Here is a 12,213-nt window from a genome sequence, read left to right on the forward strand (position 1 = left end):
ACTGTCAAAAACATGTAGAATGTAAGCATGCATCACACCCACATCCCTGCAAATCGAATGTGTTGGCGCGCTCAGTTGTCATCCACCGAGTTAATAATCACACGGATGAACCACGGGATCAGGCTATTTTCCGAGCGATTCAAATCGTAAATCATGTTGCACAAGACACAAGTGCGTTGGCCCCAAGGAAACCGTCGCGCAGTCGTGGAACATCCATTGTACCAGTTATTCAAAGGACGGCGTGGGCGGCGTGGGAGTGTGCCATAATTGGTGTGCATGCTACTGCAGCGCGGGTCCATAGCCCGAGAATTTTTGGCGAAAAAAAGCGCGAACATCGTCAGTCACGGCCCAGAAAATGTCGCTCTTAGTACGAACGTGGCGTTCCAAACAGTAGAACAACTTTGTCATTGATCTGGTACAGTCACATTGTCTGGCGGTTAAGAGATTGTCTTTCAGTTACCCTTTTTATCCTTCAAGTTGAACAGTATTATCAATTGGAAAAACATAGTGTTTTTGAAGCAGTCGGTCACAATCTAATGATGTTCAGATTCTTTTCGTTATTTTCATTTATATTTAGCAATACGTCTTAGCATGGATGAGGAACCAAAAATAGCGTCACTTGCGATGATATACTTTTGACAGATAGCGTGGTAGTAGTAGTGTAGTATTTGAAAAAAAAAATCCCGTGTAAGCAATTCAAAATGTCGGAACAAGATGGTATTCGCGTTACTCCGACAGCTGTAAGCGGAATACCAACCTCTAATTTTGTTCATTGAAATATGTAGGTCACATTCGCTGGAGCATTTCACATCGTAGTCATGGAAGACTTCGAGTTGCACGCCGTCTCTCGTGGGCCTATTTGTTAAAAATGTTGGTTGGTGTGGCCAATCATGTATTAGATCGGACCCATTTTCTTGGTACCGGTATGGTGGACACATCATATTTGATTGCTGGTGAAAAGTCTTGGTTATATTTTTAGGGATAACAAAAACTCCCATACAGTGAGTGTCATTAATCAGACAACTATGTCGGTTAGTCCTCACTCATTTGCTGGAAAATTTGCCATTCCCGGTCCATACGCTGCCAAATTGCCGTAGCAACTTGCAAAAGCACTGCCATACACCTTTGTTACCGAACGCAAAACTGGATTAATGGCATATCATTTTTCTCAGCAACTATTCAGATTCTCCCCATATTGAGCTGACACTATTGAAGCTTCAATTCCTCGCATGAGCAGGTTTCAATCGGTTCTTTCGGCCTGTGTGACTGCCGAGATCTGGGAAGCACCGACAGCGTTGATTTCCCCCGCGGCCATAAACCAGTCAGTGCAGTTCAGCGAAGACCCTCTCGCTCCAGTATTTCGCTCTCTGAAACAGCGCCCTCTGCTGAAAAAAATTATGGAAGTAAAACCGCCGGGTATCTTGTGTGACATTTTGAGGCTGTTGGTCGTATACTGCCTCAATGGTGAGACTTCCATACGAAGAGCAGCGAAGTGTACTTTATTCTTAAAGGCTTTGATTCCATATAACCCGAGTCTCCATGCTTTCTCCTCATTTCATTTGCGTTGCCTTAATATGCTTTCCCGTTTTACAATCCAACCCGCTTTTCCCACCATTCAACCTATGAAAACCTTCGTGTAAAAACAAACAGAAAAAAATGAACTGTTATGTTTGCCGTGTTTCCGAGGGGGGAAATGAGTCGCTACATTTCCCACATGACTAGGGCTTTCCGGGCCCTGGGCCTCATAATCTCCCCATGTAAAACCGTCAGTGTTGGGGATGACACGGTGCCGTGTCACATTACTATATCGCCCTATTCCGAAACACGGGGGGGAGGGGGGATTGCGTCGATGACGATTTCCCGTGGCTGGATGTTTGCAGTCCCTTGTATAAGTAAGGTGCTCTGACCGTTTCTTCTGACTAGAGACTTCTTCTGACTATGTTACAAAGGATGATGTGGACATGAAGTTAGGGATTCCGACATACGAGAGTGATTACGACCTTCCAGATGCGGTCAGAAACCACAGTTTCTTAACCTCTAAAAGAGAAACTGAGTTTCCTTTATTTCTATCGGTCATTAATTGCAATAACAGGCCAAGACTTTGTGTCGTACACTTGGTTGTTAACTTTGCGTAATTATCGCAAATATAAATGTTTGTTGATCCTTCTCGCAAAGGTTCCCCGTTTCCATTTCGCGTATAATTTTCTATATTCAGACGTATACCTGTGTCGTGCTTGAGATATTACAGAATATTTCACTCTCACATACACTTAGAATCAAAGAAATACGAATTAAATACACAAAAATAATTCAATGCAGAAATCACCCAGGCTTTCCGACTACTCGACACATAAAACTCGAACTTTCATTTCTCGCCAGAGCCTAACCCGGCACTGCCATCCTGCATTAGAAGATTGACTCTGCACATCAAATATGAAAAAATGGGGCGCGAATTTCACATCCCGTCAGATCGGGCGATGTTTTACCTGCAATTTTCGCCACTCGACGCCGCGGTAACCTTGACGTGAGCAATCCCGGGCGAGAGAGTTAATACCTGCGGCGATTAGTATGCCTGCTAAGGCAGGGGATGGAACAAATCGACCTGGGCAGGTCAGATAGAGAGGTTTGGAGGCAGGCGGCGACTTGTGGAGGTGACTTCTCGCCTTGTTGCCATTGTCGAACACAGTGCATGCATGCGCACAGTGGGTCGTGCTCCCACGGTGCGACGTACGCACGACCAGTTTGCAACAGAATGAGCACAGACCTTTTGGAATCTTCGCGTGGGGGTTCAGATTTCCTTTATCGCATGTTGTCACCGTTCAAGGGATAAAACTGTAAAGAATTGGCCAATAAAGATGCCAGCAAACGTCACGTACGAGATTGTTGTCAACAGAGGCCTACGATTGTGATTGGTTGAAAGTGTCATCGCATAACAAAGCGTAGGCCTCTGAAAAGTCAGTAGACTCAAAGGGGTGCTATTCCTGGGCAACGTTTCTGAAGAAAACGCTGGCTGTCCCTTTCAAAAAAGTGGAGGAGAAGAGTAATTCAATCCCACCGTACCTTATCTCGGATGTAAACGGAGATGCCCCAACTGATGAGAAAGCATAAAAGCATCACAGTTTGTTACGACTCTATTCATTAATATTAAGGGACCAACAGACAATACAGAAGCTGTGAAATCTGAATCCATGCCATTTGCTGACTGATGATGTTTCACTCCCAGTGATATTTTCTCCGTATTAAGTTCTCCTGGTAGAATACTACCCAAGGACGGTATTTTTTTTTTAAAAACTCAGTATCTGTTGCAAAATATCTCCTTCTCTGGAAATGTAGTTGCAGCCCCTGGGCTGTTGTTGAAGTCCTTTACAAACTTGGGCATTCATTTTCTGCCCAGCTATCTTCGCCGGGGGTTATTGGCTTTTCCATTTGAGTTGAAATTACTGCTTCTGTTCCGCTCCCTCGCCAATTAATCGCCGAATAAATCCGGCCCCTTGCTGCTCAAAGCAGCATAAATGTTGCCCGATATCGTTCTCCGGATGTAACAACCGCATCCAACTTTGCGGAATCTCATTTCATGCGATATTGCCTGGCTCGAAACGGGGCCTTGTACGCCAGCAGGCGGCCCGTATTTGCCAAGTTTGTAATTGCAAACCAATCCAGTATAGGTGCAACACGATGAAGGTGCTGCCATTCCTTCGCGCCAGTGGCTCACATTTGCCTCTTGGCCTTTTATTTGTTTCGCTATCGAAAGTGTTTCCAACACCCGTAGTACCGTTACTTCGATCCTCGAAAGCAGCATGCACCCAGATACAAAGATGAACGGGAAACTGCTCAGGGATACGGGATGCTTAATGTATAAGTCCAAATGTCCTTGTTGTGAATCGCCAGGAGAACGCCAAGTTGATACGTTGGTTGAATGTAAATGTAAGTTCCTTCCCATGTTGCTGTGAACTATGCGCATGTATATTTGAAAGAAAAAAATTAACGGTCACCACCTCATGGTCGCAACGGCTTCTCGAATGTTTGTTCAGCCGTGGCGTCTTGCGCGTTTGCTCTTCCGCTCGATTTAATTGTTGACCTTGGCATTGGTCCATCCCCAACTATACGTCATATGCATTGCCATATGTTCAAGATGATTTTTCCCCTTTTCAATACACCATTATTTACAGCAGCATGCTGTTTTTCCTTTTCGCAAAGTAATCTCTCTTGCCTCTGCCGTAGACCTCATTGGACAAGATCAAAATTGTTATTACAGGGATACAGGAAGTTTAATACGCCATACCCATCACGGCAGATCTACAGCTGTGTTTTTGGACATGCAGATTAAAAGTACATCATATTATACCTTTTCATAGGCTTTGGTAAAGCGTTTCAATATTGCGCTTTTGTTTTAGAAGCACTGTTTAGCTGTGGCTTAGTCAGAAGAAAGAAATTCGATGAAGGTTGAAAATGCTCAAAAGTATCACGGCAAATACTAGAATCGTTGACATTCATTTTGTAGGCCCTATGTTCCTCTCTTTGGTGTTTAACTGTTGTCAGTGCTTGACCAAAGACAAATGAAATGGCTCTTGTTTGTTGTGATACCTTTGAGCATTTTACCTCTCTGACTTGATGGAATGTCCAGCTGCATCTGTAATTTCTGAAGTCAAACTCACGGCAGTATCTATTTCAGAACTCTGCTGGCCCAAAGGCCCGGATGTTTTGGATCAAACAGTGATCAAATTTGGCAAAGGTGTTCGTGTTTACACCATGGACTGAGAACGCAGACGTTAGGTCGCATTTCATGGCCTTCGCTGGCAGTTTGTAACTTTTTGTAGTTTTGAGCAAGGGTAAAAAAACAATCTACAAGGCAGTATTGCTGCTGCCGTCATCCATAGATTCATTCATTAACTTGTATGATAATTAAAGATATCTCCACAACGCTTGCCCGTTAGGCAGCCTCATACATTTGAATTGCATGTGGTCTGCAGTGTTATATTTCCTTTCTTTATCAACTTTAAAAAAACATATATTACTTTCTTCCTAGTTTTCGGTCTACGTGAAGTCGGTCCAAAAGCCGTTGGTGTAGGCCTATGTGACTAACATTTTTTCTGTGTGTTTATTCTGTTTATTGCAAGACAATGAACTATTTCTAAAACATGAAGAAATGAACTTCTGGTGTAGGATTCCATGATCTGTTAAGTTGTACTCCTTTTCGTGCCGGTAAAATATTTGTGTCAGATCAGATCAAGCTTGTGTTTTTTTCTTTCTTTCAAGCAGCAACTGGTGTGGAGTACCGAAGTGAATACATCACGCGCACAATTATGTGCGTAAAATATTGATATACTGGATATCAATGGTGTAAAAGACATTAACGCGAGAACCAGCCTGTGAACCAATGCACGCGTACTCTATTCGTTTGCACTACTTTTCCTGCCAGTTCAACATGACATCACACTTTGGTACTCTATGAGCCCCGAGTCGGGCCAAGAGAGGGCGCAATTTCCCTGGCAACGGTAATTTCGTGGGTAGAAACTTCACTTTGCTGGTTCATGAACGACTGTGAGAAGCACGGGTTACGGTCGCATTGCCACCAACAAAATGAACACTCCCAAGCAACATGGCTCTTTTCAGCCGATAGGGGGGGCTTCTGCTCAAGATGGAATGTGCTTTGAAGACCAAAAAACAATTTTTAAAATAAATATGTGCACTTGTTTTTTTTCTCTTTTTTCAGATTTGTGGGGATCTTTAACCCTTTGAGGCCTCGCATGGGCAAAGGAACTTTGTCTGTGATTCTCTGCAGCATCTGGTCGTTCTCCGTGCTGATAACCATCCCAACCCCGCTCTATACAGAGACCTCCTCGGGTTTTGATTGTAGGGGTGAATGGGTGGGTTTCAATTTTATTCATTTCGACCAATAAAAGATAAAGATGAAATAATTGGAAACTGGAATTAAAGGTCTATTCATAGTGTCTTTGGGGATCTACTCTACATTGGAAATGGAGTTCGGATACGTCACCGTGGTGAAGTTCTGGAAACGTGTAGATGCCAACGGTTTCGCCTGGACGTTATTCTACATGGCATGTTTGTCAGTTGACAATTTGTTTGAAAGTTGGCGTTTTAATTTTTGTTAGAATAACACACACGTTAATATTTCTATCTGCCTTATGGTTAGGATGTCTGTGAACGTGTGATTGAAGCGATCCCGCATAATTTGGCATCGTTGTTTCATCCTCAGATCACATTTTGCAGCGAAATGTGGCACAATCCTACGGCAGGAAAGGTCTACGTGACGATAATCACTGTGGTGGAGTTTGTTATGCCCGCCCTCGTCATGGGCGTGGTCTACATTAAGATTGCCACCCAGTTGTGGTTTCATCGCCATCCACCGGGCCACGAGACACCCCGCCACCGGGAGATCACCCTGGTCCGCAAGCAGAAGATCATCCCCATGCTCATCACCGTGGTGGTGGCGTTCTTCCTGTGCTGGGCGCCCTACTACGCCTACAATCTCGTCTGGCACTTCCACGCCAACAACCTGTCCGACTTTTCTTTCCAGTACTCCTTCTACTTCATAGTAGAGAGCGTGGCCATGCTCAATGCCGTCATCAGCACCGTCATCTACTTCATTATGTCGCCCGTCTTCAGGGAGGAGTTCTGGTGCCTTCTGTACCGGTTCTTACCCTTCCGCGGCTTCCACGGTCGCCACGGCCGGCGGAAAGGTTTCAAGAACGGTAGTCAGCAGGCTTCGCGGACAGGCAGCGGCTTCTCCCAGACCATGCGCAATGGTCACTACCACGCCGTGCCCAGGACCACGGAGACTGCCGAGGCACACTTGTAAATTATGATGAATTTGTAAATGAGAGTTTATGCCGTATAATGCCACTTAAGCTAGAGTACAGGGGTGCTATAAAAGCACGCCCTCGGCAGGGATGAGAAACCCTCAATAGAGTTTTTAATAGTGATAAACTTGTATTTATGCAGAGAAAAACCAAGCTTTTCTCCTGACGGTTAGGGCTTGTGACTCACGAACATAGAGTCCAGGGTTCGAATCCAGCTGGAACTTACATGTTGTGACCTTGGGCAAGCAACTTTACTGTCTGGCTTACCTGTCTCCACACAGCAGTGTAAAATAATGGGGTACCTGTCAGTGCTGAGATGGTTCTTTAATTTAGCCGTTCGAGCCAGAAATCGCAGCATCAAGCTGAAGACTCCCAAGGCAGCTGAGATGGTTTGGGGAATGTTTAATTGGCCTGATGAGCAGGGATAGTAATGATGTAAAGGGGCCTTAATTGGGTTCCCGGATAAGTGAGCATTATAAGTCGATATTATTTTTACATGTATTATTGCCATTGTTTTTCGAGTTTGAATCGATATTGGCATGCAGGGTTTAACGGCGTCTTTCACGAGTTTTAAATTCTATCAGGTGCAGCCGGCCGTAATCTGCAACATGGTTTAATGATAAGTATTGGCTTGTTTTCAAAAAAGGTCCATGTTGCGTTGTGCTGTATCCTGACATGGGCAGGGACTGAATGTGTTCATATGAAAATATTTTAATGAGCCTCCAACGCAAACAAAAATTGTACAAGTTGTGACACTCAAATTTTCTGTCATCCCTAAATTGAAAATCCGTCGACCACATCCCATTATCACATTTGGTAAGTCTCCATCCAAATAGGAAAAATAACGACAGACGTTACCGGTACCCCATTCCGTTGGGAATGGAACACCAAATCAGGTGGAACAAGTATAGCTCGTTTTGGGCCGATTGCATTGGGATTCTGGTTGAAACGGGGAGGCACTCCGCTCTCTCGACATTTTCCAGTTGAAAGAACAAGATCGCATCTAGGGGGGAAGATATGAAAGTAGGTAACATAAGAAGAAGACGCGTCTTCCAGTGGTCCAGGTTTGCGGCACCATCCTCTCGCGTTTCAACTTTAATGAAAATATATCTGTGTGCGCGTTCCGTAGTGTTATGTTTCTCCGGTAATTCTGTTGAATTTTATTTGTGAATAGAGTGCGGGCTGAACGTAAGTACTATAGTACTAAGTACTGGCTAGCGTTGACTTGTAACTGTGCGAACTGTTTGGGTTACCCGGAGTAACTGCCAACGTGAAAATGTACTACTGAACTCTAATTTTGCAAAGGTTGTGCTTAATACTATGATTTTTCCCGTAACACTAGTCATCTTAGCCACAAAAGCCGGTACATGTTGTATATCCTGCTTTTCAAATGGGTGTCATCAGTGTTCATAGTGTTTGTGTAAAATGTGATGTCTTTAAAAAGTATTGTGTCCCTTTCAATTTATCTTTAACTGAAAAATTCTTCGCTGTTAAGAACTTACAGTTGTGTATGATGAAAAATGTATTTATAATCTTATGTATTATACTGTCAAACAGAAACTTTGTACAGTGAGAGGTATTTTACATCAAAGTTCTGAAGATTGTTTGAAGACTGGTTCTATTTGTAATCGAAAAATGGTATTTCTAAGAGGTCTGTTAACGAAATGAGTAGATAAGATTTTGTTGGTAACTAGGCGCAGAGACCAGTGCAGTGTATTGAAATGCCAAATCGAGAAAGAGAAAGAAAAAGATACGGCTCGCTGCCTCCGTTGAGATGTCGTTGAGGAAACCTAATATATCAAAGTTCACGACACTGACGTCATTCAAACTCTTCCTGAAAATTCGTTAACGTGTTCAAAAGACCCTTTACTTTTAATTTGTGACTAGAGAGACAAAACGAAGTAATAATAAACGCACGGAAGAATATAAAAACAGTTGTCCGATTACTTCCGAGTGAGAGAGATGATGGATTTGCCTCTTTGTGAAAAAAAGTCTGGTTCTGCCCTTCACGTCTGCACCCGGCTCTGTGGCAGTGTGAGAGAGTTACAGAGAAGGTAGCTGGAAATGATATGGGGGGTCATGTCATAGAAATGCTTAACAGAAAATATTGCACCCCAAGTTTTTGTAGCGGTACTAAGTCACTACAGAATATTATATTGCAAGACAATATCGCTGGTTACTTTTTTCGACGCAAGGTATTTTCAAAGCTCAGCAAATTGTGGCACTGTTGCAACTGCCTGAACTTGGTACGAGACCCACAGCAGAGGAGAGGTGGTTTTGAGAGGCGCAGGTGATGAGCGATGGTGGTGTTTACAGAAACGAGCTCAACGAAGTGTCAGTGGATGGAATGAATGATTTGAACTTGTCGGGAAAAAGATGGTGAACTTGGTTGGTGACGCGCAGGGGAAAGTGAGGAGAGAAGCATTACAGCAAATGTTTATGCGAGAAGTCTAGAAGAAATATGTTCACAGAAACTGATCATAACCAATTTTTATTTGTTTCGTATGTCTGAAGACTGGTATGGCATACATCTCATTGAAGTCCAGCCCAAGGTATGCACCTCCTTGTCTGATAACCCCCCGGTGTCTTTCATTAATAGGTTCCATGATGATAATACATTTCATTTTGGGTATATGTTCTGTGAGCCCTGTTTGGTTTTGTTGTGTGTTCGTTCACCAGAAATGGAATCACATTATTTATTCACGATAACAGCTTAATTCTTGTCTGAACGAACATAAACATGCAGAGTGTACAATTTATCGACCCCTTGAGAATTAATACATAAAAGGATCACTGGTCACATTGCATTCATGCATGTTGTTTGAGTTTAAATTTCATGTACACTATATAACTTTCACGGTAAGTAGGCTCGTAAACAGGAAAGAGTGATCAGAATTGACGTGAGTAGGCGGAAATCACTTCGTTTTTGGTATCAGTTCCAAGTGTAATTTCGGATCGTGTCCTCAATCTGTGTCCGGACGATACGCAGTTCCGTAAAAGTAGAATCATGCCCCAAAATGATTGCGTTGAAATAGAAGGAGGCATTGGAAGTGGTTTATTGACAACACATGATTGATTGCCATCATTGTACTGTGTGGGCGAATAGGTGAAACTGTTGGTTAAAGATGTGAGGTGTGACCTTTTTTGTTTATACCGTAGAAACCATTATTTTCTACATATTCTATGTGTTGAAAGCCAGGAACTCGGACGATATTCAGAGGAGAATGGGCGGGTATTGAAATGTGTACATAGTCTTTCGTCTATTTGAAGCATTTGTAATTTTTTAAATGTTAATTTGCCTTTTCGGAAATACACCATGAGTGGGAACTCTACCTCGGTGCAAAGTGAGAATTCAGTTGTATCTGTTTGTATTTATTTTGTTTCGAGTTGAATGAATATATCATAGTTCATAGGCTGTTCTCAATTCGTTTTGTCACCTGTTTGTTTTGGTCATGATACTCGTTTATGCCCATCTGGAACTAAACGCAGTATGGTGACTTCCAACCATAACCCTATAGCATGTCCCCTCCATGATTGGATTTTTGTGCATTTGGTCAAAATGTCATTTATCGCCACTCGTTTGAAAACATTCGGGATGAAAAGGGATATCTTTTGTGACTGACAGTTTTAAGGTAAAAATGGATGGCCTTTGTAAATGAATCAGTGAATTTTTAAAGTAGAAAACAGAATGTAAACTTAAATTATATGTATGCACTTAAACATCGATTTCACCTTACTTGTATTTTAGCGGGTACTTTGTTGGCCTGTATATTAACTTCTCTCTGAAAAGTTGATGTTTGTAACATATTGGTTAACTCCGAGGGAAAAGCCTCGACTAAATTGGCAGAACAGTAGATTCATGTATCCTCCAATTCGAATGTTGCACTTTCCCTAAAACCTTAATTCTTGGCTTTCTCACGAAATGGTTTAGGTGGCCAGGTTCGTCTGTTGGCAACCTAATAGCATAGTACGTATAAATGTTCTTCCTGAGAAATATCTATGAAATACGTAGTCTTTACTAATAAAGGAGAATTTTTAGATCTTTTAGATTACCTTGGACTTTGACATTGCTCGCCATGAATCAGTTGGGAATGCAGATATTTCAATTTCACGGAAGTATATGGATCAATAACAGAGTTCGTTCACTCGTGGAAAGACGCGCCGTCACCAAGTCTGGGCGCAGTCCGCATTTCCCTTGCACCATGCTTACACGAACACGCACACAGCCTAGATTCTGTTAACGTAATCGGGTGCCCCAGTGAAATATCCCGCATGATTTATGAAACGAATCGTCTGCAATTTTTGTCTCGTCACTCATTGGTCCTCTCATCTTTTCTCGCGCAGCCCCCCCTGGTTATTTTGACAGTGCTATTACACCGCCCCTTCTGTCAAAGCGCCGTCATCACAGCATGGTGTCCAATTAGGCGCGAGATCTCCGTAGACGAGATCGAGCCTTTTTAACTCCCAGGAGGGACGAGCCCGATGACCAGATGTAATTTTAAGAATGATTGCCAAGAAAGAAAGAAAGCGATTGTCCAAAATTTTAAAGAAGAGTGGTTGAGCGTTTCCCGTTGCCCATTAATTTTTGAAATGTTTGTCGCTTGTAGGAAAGAGTTTGAGCCTTAGGAACAGAACGTATTAAACGTGAATTTTACAACAGTCAGGCGATTTCTGGACCCGTTCGATTGTACCATCTACAGACACTCCTGGCTGTCTTGGGAACTCTTGGAATTGTAGCAACAACTAAGGATACCAAACAAAACGCTGATACTTTTAATAAGCACCTGTAACAGTGAACCACATGTTACAAAAAGTTTCTTGTTTTTATTGTAGATACGCATAGCCCATGAATCTAGCAAAAGAAATTGATAAAACCACAAATCGGCTATACTACCATGCTGCCACCGGGGAGCCAGAACAAAACCGTCACTGTAATCGTGTAATCGTTTTCTGTTTTCCCAAATTACTTCGAGGTGCAGATGTTTCATTATATTTGATTTAAAAAGCATTAAATTGTACCCATAGTAATCGTATGTTCATCTCATTTGGGGTATTTCGAGGAAACCTTGTGAAAGGAGGTATTACTTTGTTAAGTTTCGTTAAATTAATTAAAATTAAATTTTTATGTGTGTACAATTCAGGCAATCATTATGAAACAGAGGACAAAGTTAGACGATAGTGATTAATACTTCATGAGTTTAAGATAAACCAAAGGGTTTCGGGAGTTTTATTAGTGCTTTATGCTTGACAAGCTCCACTTGCAAATAGAAGCATCGTGTATAATATAAAATCATATGTAAGCATACCATCAAGTGCAAAAGATATTAGCACAGTGTATTTATTTTGTTGATAATTCATTGTGAAATAAAAAATGGATATTTTCCAAAATTCC

At 42.3% G+C, this 12,213-nt stretch overlaps 1 protein-coding gene across 2 annotated transcripts in view; it reads left to right on the forward strand.

The window, feature by feature from the left end:
• LOC110976942 (prokineticin receptor 2-like) overlaps positions 1-12,212 on the forward strand; it is a 36,441-nt gene extending 24,229 nt beyond the window's left edge. For both annotated transcript variants that reach the window (XM_022230673.2, XM_022230672.2), the window contains exons 3-4: positions 5,714-5,867; positions 6,218-12,212. In XM_022230673.2, the coding sequence (XP_022086365.1) occupies positions 5,714-5,867; positions 6,218-6,820 (757 nt within the window). In that variant the 3' untranslated portion in view covers positions 6,821-12,212. The remainder of the gene's footprint in view (positions 1-5,713; positions 5,868-6,217) is intronic.
• The last annotated feature ends 1 nt before the right edge of the window (position 12,213 follows it).

Source organism: Acanthaster planci, linkage group LG02 (genome assembly GCF_054643075.1).
Source record: "Acanthaster planci isolate LZ-2023a linkage group LG02, COTS_SCS, whole genome shotgun sequence".
NCBI classification, from domain to species: domain Eukaryota; kingdom Metazoa; phylum Echinodermata; class Asteroidea; order Valvatida; family Acanthasteridae; genus Acanthaster; species Acanthaster planci.